The sequence below is a fragment of the Strix uralensis genome, chromosome 3 (genome assembly GCF_047716275.1).
Source record: "Strix uralensis isolate ZFMK-TIS-50842 chromosome 3, bStrUra1, whole genome shotgun sequence".
Classification (NCBI taxonomy): Eukaryota; Metazoa; Chordata; class Aves; order Strigiformes; family Strigidae; genus Strix; species Strix uralensis.
Window position 1 is genome coordinate 52,858,392 of NC_133974.1, and position 11,715 is coordinate 52,870,106.

Sequence of the window (11,715 nt, forward strand, 5' to 3'; positions counted from 1 at the left end):
TCTCATGCTGCTTCTCAACCTTCCCTGCTCCTACCACGACAGGCCTCACTCTGAGTGTCTGTAGAAATGAAATGGAAGAGGCTGGGGAAGCAGAAGTCAGGTAACAAGCACCTAGGTAGACTATCTGCCTTGTATAACAACTGTGTCTATGACACCTAGACTGGCATGAAGCCTCCAGACTCCTGAGCACAGAACTCAGGGAAGATCTAACTCCTCCTTTAATCTCCTACTATGTTGGCATCTGATTCCAGCTGCTAGAAGTGAAGCAGAAGCCCAGCAAACTACTGTAGGATCACCTATGCCTGAGTCTCCCTCACAGCACCTCTTCTCCCTCCTCTTACTATGCTCATTCCAAAATAACTGAAGTGAGACCATCTAGATTAAGAACTGGTAGAACAGAAAGGTCTCCTTCACTAAATTTCTTCCTTCCCTCCCTCCTACTGTACTGTACCTCACTCCATAGACTAGACATAATAAACAGAATAAGCACTGTGGAAATAAAGCACCCCTTACTTTACCCTACTCTTCTCTGACCGTGCTTTGTCTAACAGGGTTGCTCGGATTTTCTTACATAATCTTTAAGGAGGTTTTTGAAAAGACAAAGGCACAGATGCAAAGGAATCCAGCAGGTCTTTTTTTTTTTCTTTTTTTCCCTGGCACTGGTTTGGCTTGCAAATTCCTAACTGAAGAGGCTCAGCAACGTAGCTTCAGGGAAATGGAAATCATACGCTGTAATACTATCAGCAAATTACCTTTGTCCTGGGGCTGATTTACCTTTTGTAACCCTGGCTAGAGCCAAAAATACACACTAGTCTCTTACAAGCTTTCTTCTGCATCTCTCTGCACCTTACAACAATGCATTATTACATTTAGCCATTCCAGATGATAACATTTTACTGAGGAGTCTCTTCTGATATTCATAGGCAATCACCTTCTGTCACATCAGCAATTTTAGTTACACTTCCAATTTAAACTAAGCCTAGAAACTACAACACCCTTCTCCCGGGGCAGTCGATTCAGCAAATAGTACAGATACATAAACTGTATGCACAGTGTGTGTGTGTGTATACACACACACATACGATTTATTATAATTTTTTTAATACTAAATTCTGTGGGCTTTCACTACATAATACAAAAGGTTTTCAACCAGAGGCACTCACAGTCTAAACAGACAGACAAAACTCAAGAACTTAAACAAAGACTTTATCTTATCCTGTGTTTTTACAAAACATTTAACCTTTTACTTAGACAGACTAGTGCCCTGGCCTCACAAATTAAGTAAGTGTTCAGGAGGGAATGGAGAAAGGGCAACTGCCTTCTGCAAAAGGATTGAGAGGGAATTCCAAGCATGAAGATAAAAATCAAAAGAAAATGGAAAAATGAGACAAAGTAGAAAGCCAGAATTAATTCATGATTTGTTTCAGTGAACTTTTTCTGATCTCCTGTAATGTACCTTAACTGCAATAAGGTTTATTTGCTAAAGTAGATAGCCCAAGTCTCTAATTTATGAACTTTCACAACTAAAATCTGCAAACTACAGGGCCCAAAATAAAATATGCATTAACATGCTTAAATTGCAAGTGAACTCACTGAAACTAGTGCACACATATTACGTATGTAGATGTCAAACATGATAATTTATTTTAAATTTACCATTTGGTTGTCACCGAGTCAAACTGACCTAAGTGCCACCTAGGTACTTGCCTCTGGCAGCATGCACATATAAATCTGCTCAAGCACTGACAGGATTGTTAGCTGAGGCCTCAGAAACCCAAAACCTGGATCCTCAAAGCATGTCTTTCCATATTTATCTCATCAAGCAGCTCAATCTCCCTGGCAGACTCTGAGGACAGCCTCTATTAAGAGATAAGTTGTTGAAATACTCATGCCAGGATATGATAGACCAAGGCAAACCACTAATGCCCATGGCAAATTTAGCCTGACAATGAGGTAGTCTCTTTTAAAATACATTTGGCACTAATGCACCAAAAATTTCCCATCATCCAACTACATGCCCTGACTCATGATAACAAGGAGACTGAGATGACCCTGGATACTACATGACACTTAGGCTGGTATAAAAGCAAACAAATGTGCTGGCTCCTTAATCAGCAGTTCATGCCAGTCTATGACTTACACAGGCTGATCTGGCACACATTTATGTTCTTTTAAGAGCTTTCTGTAGTTTTAGTTAAGTCATTTAACCTCCTCCCATCTATAAAAAGAGAATCATGGTATTAATGTAACATTACAGAAGCACTGTCAGTTCTGACAATTTTAAAATATATATTCAGATTAGAGAGTTTATTCTGCTTTATTCAGGCAGAACTTTTTTAAAACAACAAAAATTTTATCTAAAGATGGGAAGACCTGGTGCAAAAATGTAATTGCCAAATACAGTGATTTAATAAAGAGTTAAGAACTATTAAAATACTGGGTTTACTACACATGTACTCATATTATACAGCACAAGATCAACTAGCTAAAGTTACCAACATTTATGTACAGTTTTAAAAGTTAGAAGCTCATTAAAAACATCTAACAGAAATGTTGAGCAAACTCTCCAAGCATAATTTTATTTATCTATCTCCTTCTAGCAGCAGAACATGAAATCAAATACTCAAAAACTCATTTTTGTTATTTTCTAAAACTCTTAAATACAGTTGCCCACATTAAGCAAATGATACAGTTATTTTAAAATATCTGATAACTAACACTTGTAATATACCAAACATCTGTTCCACAGCTATCATCCCCTGCAGTCAAAATTCAAGCCTTTGCAATTTGCCTGACTAAAAGATAACATGCCTCAGCATCCTTTTCTGTATTTAGAACTAATCCAAATGTAAAGGCTGTTCTTACCACAGCAGTATGAAACATTCTAAAACAAGCTCTAAGAAAAGAACAGTTAAAAACATGAAGCTTAACAGAAAATGACATGAAGCCTAATGCTGGCTTCCCAATGAAAAATCCTTAGTTGATATGTTTAAGATCAGTGATTTTTCTACATATCTGGACATTGTTGGAACGCTAAAATGGAGGCTAAGTAGAGGCTGGAAGAAAATCTACGATGAACTCCCTCAGGATGAGTTTTTATTTAACATTTTAACTAATGACACTGACACAATGAGTAGGAAGACACTTTTGGCACAAAATCAGAAACAAAGCATACAGAAGGAAAACAAGGGAGAATTACATTACAAAAAACAGTATGAGACTGAGGATTATGGAGTGCAACGTCTTGTACTTATAAAGAAATAAATTAACAAGTTATCACGGAGATCCTTAACAGATGGAAATCACACAGGAGTATATTCGAACCTGATAAGATAACCAGAAAGCATCAGGCACGGGCCATGAAAAGAGCAAATACAATTTAAAAATGCACAAAGCGAAACACTTCCCTTTCTTCCACCGAAGAAGGGTCTGACAAGGTTTAATCTGCAACGGCGCATCTAAGGCTAACACACAGGAAGGGAGACGAGTGGCACAGGTGCAGACGGGCTACTAGGATGAAGAAGGAAATCAGGGGTCTGTCTGGCAGGGATGATACGCCTGGTTCAACCTGGAAAACGAGGGTTGAGAACGTGGCGTGACTCTGGCCAAGTGCTGCCCCTGTGGAAAACCTCAGGGGTGGCGGAAAGCTCGAGGCCAGGCGACACAGCGCGGCAGGAGGCCAGCGGGGTACTGCACGGCTCGCAACGGGCGAGCAGGGGGAGGGACACACAGCCCCTTTAGCACAGAGCTGCTCGGGCCCTGGAAGCCGCTTCCTGACGCAGCCCCCCCGCCCCGCCCCAGCCTACCCGCCGGGGAACCCTCCTCCTCCTCCCCCCCCTCCGCCCCGTGGCTGCTGCCCGTCCCTCCTCCCGCTCCCACAGCCCCGCATCTTAGCCCGGCCTCGGGCTCCGGCCCAGCCGAGCTTCACCTCCACCTTCCCCAGAGCCCTGCGCGCCGCCGCGCCTCCCGGCCCCGCCACACTGCGGCCTCCCGCCGCCACCGCCCCGCCCGGCGCCGCTCCTCCAGTCCTACCGCCTGACAGTCACCGAGGCACGCGCCTCACTCCCGCCTCCTGCCGGGGGTGGCTGGTGCGGCGGCAGCTCGCGGGCGGGAGGCGGGACCGGTCGCCCTCTAAGATGGCGGCGCCGGGCTCATGTGGTGGGCGCTGAGGCGAGGAGGGGAAGCGGGGTGTTTACCGGTGACATGGCGGCGGCAGAGAGCACGGAGGAGGGCGGGAGGAAAGATGGAGCGGAGGAGGACGAGGTGGAGGTTGGTGGGTGCCGACATCGGGACGCCTTCCCTTCGCTTTCCGTTCCTTCCCTTGGAACACCGGGCTGGCGGTGGGGTCGGGCACAGAGCGAGCGCGTTTCCCTGGGCCTGGCGGGTTTCTCTGCCCCTGCAGTGGTCGTGTCCCGAAAGTTGTATCGGTTTGGCTGTTCAGCTTCAGGTTTTGTGGAAAACAGCGTTGTCAGAAAGCACTCTTCCAGTTTCAATTGCTTCCTACCCCCATAACATCCGAAAATACAAACTATTCTATTATGTATGTTCATGGGTGCTTAGTAGATGGTGATTAATGAAAACTCTTCGTTGAATAAAAGATTTCTCAAGGTGCCTATTATTTTTTTTTTTGTTTGGTTTTGCATTGTCCTCATCCAGAATTGTAAGGAATTGCAAACAGGAATTTATTTCAACGCAATATGTTATAAAGAAACCCTTTCAAGCAACATGTTGCTTAACATCCCCTTGTGCTGTGGTGTCTTAGGTAGGTACTAAAGGGTTGGAAAAATGTATTTTGGAATATGTCACTGGTCATATTGTTATAATTCATAAATAATTTACCCATATCGATTCTCATTTTTCAAGGGTGAAAAAAGAGCTCCCTTCCTAGCTAGGAAGAAAAAGCCAAGAAATTCAGGTGTGAAACAGGTGTTTGACAGAGTAGTGGGCCACTGCATTTCCCTGGGTATTGCAGTATCAGTCTGCAGTTTTCTCTAGACAAAATGTAGAGTAAGTCACATTTGAGGTCTGTTTACTCTGAAGGGCTGGGTCTTTGTATGCTGTTGTTCTTGTTTCTTGTTGGGGTTTCTTTGGGAGCTTCTATTTTTTTTTTTCCTGAGTTCAGATATATCAATTACAGATGTACGCTATAAACTTACTTTGTAGGAGCAACTGGTCATGGTGGAGCTATCGGGAATTATTGATTCAGACTTCTTAGAAAAATGTGAAAACAAATGCAAGATTTTGGTGAGTGATTACATCACAATAGGAATGGGGTAAGTCAGTATACAAGTGAACGGGGGACTGAGGCTGTTTCTAAATTCCTTGAAGTCAGTAACATTTTGATAGAGATTTATGGGTACTGTCTTGGCCGTGGTTGGCTGCATGTTGTGGGTTCTCTATTTCAGAAATGGCATATGGCCTTTTAATATAAATATAAGGAAATATTTTCAGAAGTACTTATAAGCTAGGACCATTATCGATAACCCTCTGATTTCAAGCTCTAAGTTTATTTTTTTAAATTGTGTATTTTACACATTCAAAAAAAAATTAAGCACACTTATAACTTGAATACAGCTGACAGGTAAAGCCAAAATCTTTCTGAATCTATCTGTGCTGTATCCTGCTCGTATCCAAATCTACCTGCACTCATTCCACAGAGGCAGTATTCCTTGAGATTTTTCATAACAGACAACTGTTGTTAAAACTCCAATAAAAGATTCTGCTTTGTGTTACTCTGTTCAGCAAGTTTTCTGTGATGCTGGTCTCATAAGGGGAAGACAGTCTCCATTTCTGCATAGTCCAAAAAGGAATGCAAATCAGCCAAAGAAATAAAGTTTTGAATATTAAAAACCTTAATGCTGTTGCCTAGTACTGATGTGTTAAATTTTTTAATTAATTTCCTGCAGTTAAAAAAAAAATGCTATTGATGTTCTCAACTTCTGCAGCAGAAGGAGAATCCCAGAGCTTAAATCTTGCTGATCTTGGATGCTTTCATTTTTTTAAAAGTGTAAGAAGAAAAGTGCACAAATTTCTATTAACCAGTGTGATATTCTGTATTTTATGCAATTTACCATATAGTGCTTCAAAACTTTTAGTGTGTGCTTGTCTTCATGTCCTGAATAATGTTGGTGTTCACGATGTACTATTAAAAGGCATTTTGCCTTAATTAGTGTATTCTGTTCAGGCATTAATTTTCATCAAAATACAATTTATAAGTATATCTTATGTTAGAATAATGGGATCCTGGCCTGTGTATTTGGAAAAGTTTTACTGTAGAGAAAGGGAGTGAGCTGATAGAATTGCTGCCTTACTCTCCCACTCCTTGTTTAAGAAATTAAAATTAAATAACAACAATTTCCAACTCCTTCACAATGTAGACACACAGTAATCACAGAAGCTTGTGTGACCCTGCAGTTGCACTTCTGGTGCTGGTGTAATGCTTTATGCCAGACTTCTTCACCTTCTGTATTTTCCAAAGACTTTTGAAAGTTATTACACTTTATAGAACTCGTATTAATTGGAGCTTAGAAAATAACATCTTTTTTCATGCAAATATGTATTTTTTTATTTGTTAATTTAAAATGGAGGTTAAATTAATTTCCCTGAGGAAATAACAGCACTTTTAATTTGTTTACTGTAACCTAAATAGACCATTGACTGCAGTTTGATCTAAATTTTTTGATCCTTTTTAGCATACTAGATCATTTTCTATGCCAGTTCAGCGTTGTTGGTTTTGTTGTGATTACTGGAACAGTATTATCTGGTATATTTTTTTGTGTTTAATGTACTTAAAGTAACATGTATGATGATAGACTGAAAAATTGTTGTTACATTTTATTTTTTTTAATGGTACACATTCTACAGTAAGATTGGCTAAACCATTTGTAACAGTTATCACTGCTTAACTAAGCCTCCTACAAAAATGGAAAGAAAACTCCTCCCCCTGCCTCCAATGTTTAACATTACAGAAGATCTCAGGGTCGATTGTAATAACTAAAACTACTTTTGTTACATTTTTTAAAAATCTAATAAATATGAATTTAATTACATGTCTTGCCATTCTTTCAGGAGTCATCTAGCTTCTGTAAAATCATCCTCTGCAGAACTCTCTTACCCACTTCCATAAATCCTGTTTCAAAGATGTACTTTTCTTCATACAAAGATGACAGTTTGAGAAAGCTTTACAGTCTGGAATCTATTCCTTCTCTTTTTTTTACATTTACCATGTCATGGAATACTTATTTTACTGTTATTACCTTATGTTGTTTTTTTTAAACTATTTATCTATTCAAGGAATTGATGTAATCTGGGTTCTGCTGTATCTGTCTTCTCTCATATTGCCTGGGCTAATAGACACCTGACATGTGTGCAATTTTCTCTCTCTTTTTACAGGGAATAGAGACAGAGAGGCCCATTTTACAAGTGGACAGATACGTATTTGCAGGAGAATATGAAGGTAGGAAAAACTATGTGGATAAAACCTCTCCTTTTTCATGTGACCCAAAGAACTTCCTTAATGTCAGTTAATTACACTGTGAACAGAGAACATGGTCCTGTGAGTTGCTGAAGTTCTGGGTGGTGTTTGTACAACACCATATGGAGCAGCACCAGTCTCGAGTTCACTGCTAAATTAGCCATATATCCATGTTACTTACTGGAAAGTACGCCTGGAAAGCTGACTCTGGGGTGCACCAGCAGGTCAAAATGTGGGATGTAAAATGCCTTAAAGTGCTTGTTGCCTTCTGTATAAGCAGGACTGGCATGTTGTGCCATCTAGTTCTCCCATTTGCCTTGTGGTGACAACATTAGTCTGGAAGAAGATGATCTGGAATCCCTCCGTGTAGTGACTGTTGATGGTGGTGATACTCCTGTCTGTTTCTGAGTTGGCAGTGTGGTTACCAGTGCTGGGCCTTTGCAAGGGGCTGGAAGTCAGGATATTCCCAGAGCTGTGCCAGTGGGTGCAGTGTCTACAGCTGATGGAAATCAGTCTCTAAGACTTTCTCACTTTGTTTTCCATAGATACCTTGGGAACCTGTGTGGTTTTTGAAGAAAACACAGAGCATGGTAATTGTGATTTGATGTCCTGTTTGTTGTGGTAGCCTGGAAGCTTAAAAATATTTATCTTGTTTCAGTTGATAGTGGAATTCATTATAACAATGGGGTTTTGGGTATTGTTTTTTCTCCTCTTTTCATAGTAGATGCAGAAGGCAACCAAAAAGTACAGCTGAAATACAAGTGCCACACAATGAAGAAGCTGAACATGACACGGACACTTCTGACAGAGAAGAAAGAAGGAGAGGAGAATGTTGGTTAGTGCTTCTGCTCTTTTGCATAGGGATGTGGATGGACTATGCTTAGGAGTGTCAGCCTTGACTAAGTGCTTGATTCAAGAGCATGCAGGAAGGTAGAGGAACTTTGTTCTTTAGGCAATAGATGTATATATTTAAATACAAGAATACAAAACACATTAAAAAAGAGATTCCTTCTGGCCAGTGCTGCCTCCAGAAGTGGCTAGTAGGAGATTGCTGCAGAAGAGTGTAAGAGCTGGACAAACATAGGCTTATGTTCCCTGGTATGTTTCTCTGTCATTTAAAGGTTTTGGCCCAAGTTCTGAAATCAGAGGTGCTGTTTAGTTGTTCTTTGCTGAATTTTTTAAAAATTTAAAAAAAAAATTTTTTTTTTACTTCCATCCTTTTTTCTAATGACTTGAGTTTCTGTAATTGTTGAAAATCTACAATACCCTTAGTAAGAAGTTCCATGTTATATGTACAACTGCATTGTTCTTGCTGAATTTAGTTAACTGTAAATTCAGTAACTTACTTGCAAAGACACACCTAGCAGACCATTCATATTGATTCTCATTCTGTAGGCAGAGCTCAGTGCTCATATGTTTGCTTTATTTCATTGGTGTTTTTTTGTACGGAAGCAAGTGCTTTTACAATCAGATACTGAATATCCTACTATATATAGTAGTATTCATTAGCAGTATCCTATTGCTTTTGGTTGCTTTTTTTTTTCTCAAGTCAGTGTTTCTGCTTCATAAAGAATATGTAGCCATTTTATATTAAATAGGCGCAGTCAGCTGGACATTGGTCATAGGAGGTATAACATGAAATGTCATCTAAAATCTAATCAAACACAAGCATTCTTATCAACACCATGTACCATTTCTTCTCTCCATATGATTAAGAAGATAACATTAAACAAACTACTATTTAAAAAGTACAATAGACTAGAGAATATGTTGCTTAATATAAAGGCCTATTTTGTTCTGGAGGAGCAATAATGATACTTGCTGAAAAACAATTTGTTTCTGTACCCTGACAGACGTTTAATGTTGTTGCAGTTCCTTTGTATGCACATTTTGTGAATTGGCAACATGTACTGCCTAAAAATCTAAGTGCGAGGGGAATCCCAGTTCTATTTGGAGTCAGTTTGATACATGTTAAGATATACTTGAGTTCAGGAGACAACACAAATTCTTACACTGTCTCTGATGCCATTCCCTAGCATACTGCCAAATGTTCTAAGATTTAGATGAACAAACATTTTATTCTCTTTATTGCATTTGTAAAATATTTTCTTTGCATTTTGAATTATATTTAAGTTATTTTGAGAGTCTAGGGGTGGTGTCTGATGCCTAAATACAACTGGAGCTGCCATACTGGATGCAACCAGAGGTTTTAGTCCTGTATTTTATTTCTGACTATGGACAGTAGTAAATGGGTCTGTGGAAAGTAGGAGGAGGGGGGACATATACATGAGTAATCCTTTCTTTTGGCTATCCTTCTGGTGTTCAGCAGCTGATAAATATCCTGACAAGAGTTTTCATCTGGACTACTATGTCTCTAGTCCATAAAGGCTCTGTCATCTTCACTTGCTTTTTGAACCTGTCTATACTTTTGACTTCTACCACTTTTTACAGCAGTTAGTTTTCAAATCACACTTCTGTTGTATGGAAAAAGCACAGCTTTATTGTGGGTTTTCTTGACTGTTTGCTTTTGTGGTTGTTACAGATGTGTGATCTGGTGCTTCTGATGAGTGCGAGTTACTTATTTTGTTATCAGAATTAGGAGATAAGTCAATCCTGACTTGTTTTCCCCATACGGCCTTATAAACATCTGCCTGCTCTGAGCTGTCTCCTCCAAGTAGAATTCTAGTTTCTGACTTTTTTTTGTTGTTGCTTTTTTGGTGGTTTTTGTGTTTTGTTGTTAGTTGTTGGTTTTGTTTTTTTTAAGTCTCTTGCCATGTAGAGTTAACTTTCACCAATTCTTGTTTCTCTTTTCTAGTTTTACAGTATGGGTTGAGCAGGGCACAGTACTTATGACATGAACATAACATAGTTTTGTATCTTGACATTTGTGCTTTTCATTACTTTCCTAATACTTTTATCTCCCTTATGACTGCTCTTTAGAGACCAAGCTGGTGACATCAGTGAACCATGAATAATGCCTCCAGAATCTGGATAAAAACTTGTAGCCATGTCTTGGATAAATTGGTTTAGCCTATGCATGTTGTTGTTAATTTATCAACAGTTAAGTTTCTCTTAATTTTAAGCTGGTCTTTCTTTATCAGATGCCTTTCTGTTATTCATAGCCTTGTTTTTCAAGGAAAATGAATAGTTTGAGCCCCATGGTGAGACGCCACAAAATTTAGCGTTGATTCAAATTCTTGAAAGACATCTTTCTATCCTAGGTGATTCTTTTGCTTAAATGTTGGTCAGGCTCAGCCTTAACAGTGAACTTAAACTAAGAAAAAACTGCTGTTAACTCTTGACTCCTTTTGTCACTAGTATCAATTTTCCTTTTTTGCATCAGGTGGAGTGGAGTGGTTACAGATCAAAGATAGAGATTTTTCCTACAGCAGGCCTAATACGATTTGCAGCTTTCTGCGTGAAAAAGAAGATTCTGAGGAGTCTGTTCAGGCCCAAGACAAACTGACTGAAGAGTCAGAGGGAGAGGTGAGTGGCGAAGGAAATTCTGACATGAATTGTGATCTGGAGAAGCAGCACAGCTTGGAAATAGATGCCTCTATTCCTCTGCCTGACAGCCCTGCTTCTGGGGCAGAGGATTCTCCTTCTGAGAGTGTTGCCTTGGATGATGCCCCTCCATGATACCAGCTCTGATCTTTTCAGGATTTCTTCATGGAAACTTTTAAATGCCAACTTTTATAGGCCGTGACATGATTTCCAATTTATCTGAGCAATTAATAGTGGAAAAATGGACATTGTGTTCTTGTGAATTGCTCTTATGTTTGGATTATAGCGGGAAGGGCTTAAGTGTTTTTAAAAAATGCTGATTGGAAATGTGTGTATCTCTACCTCAGAAAAATAAGAGGAAATGGTTACATAATTAAAAAAGCCCCAACGTTCGAAAAATGTTGATGTATTGTACAGTCTGGGACATTTTGTAAAAAGAAATAAAAAGATTAATTGTTTAAAATGAAGTCCTGAATTTTTCACATATAGCTTCACCTTCTGTGTCATATTCAGCCGCATACTGTGTCTGTTCTTGTACTGCAGTTATTGAAAGAAAAATTCAAGTAAGTGTGGCTTTTATTACTTGTTTGATGACTCATCAAATTGCTTAGTTTGGATTTTCTCTAGTGTCCTTTGTTGGATCTTAGAAATCCTTCATGTGGGAAGGGACTTCAGGAGGTCTCTTGTCCAGCTTCCTATTTAAAATAGGGTCAACACTGAATTCGGGCCAAGTTGCT

General features: G+C 39.5%; 1 protein-coding gene across 3 annotated transcripts; it reads left to right on the plus strand.

The window, feature by feature from the left end:
* The first annotated feature begins 3,956 nt into the window (after nucleotides 1-3,956).
* On the plus strand, nucleotides 3,957-11,441 carry GTF3C6 (general transcription factor IIIC subunit 6). 3 transcript variants are annotated; one of them, XM_074862300.1, is made up of 7 exons: nucleotides 3,957-4,269; nucleotides 5,164-5,244; nucleotides 7,393-7,456; nucleotides 8,020-8,064; nucleotides 8,196-8,309; nucleotides 10,818-10,960; nucleotides 11,050-11,441. In XM_074862300.1, the coding sequence occupies exons 1-7, from the start codon at nucleotides 4,204-4,206 to the stop codon at nucleotides 11,080-11,082; spliced, it is 546 nt and encodes a 181-aa protein (XP_074718401.1). In that variant the 5' UTR covers nucleotides 3,957-4,203; the 3' UTR covers nucleotides 11,083-11,441. The 3 variants fall into 3 exon arrangements, with proteins under 3 accessions (XP_074718401.1, XP_074718400.1, XP_074718399.1); XM_074862299.1 differs by having other exon boundaries at nucleotides 3,971-4,269; nucleotides 8,199-8,309; nucleotides 10,818-11,441; XM_074862298.1 differs by having other exon boundaries at nucleotides 3,975-4,269; nucleotides 10,818-11,441.
* Nucleotides 11,442-11,715: the final 274 nt, after the last annotated feature.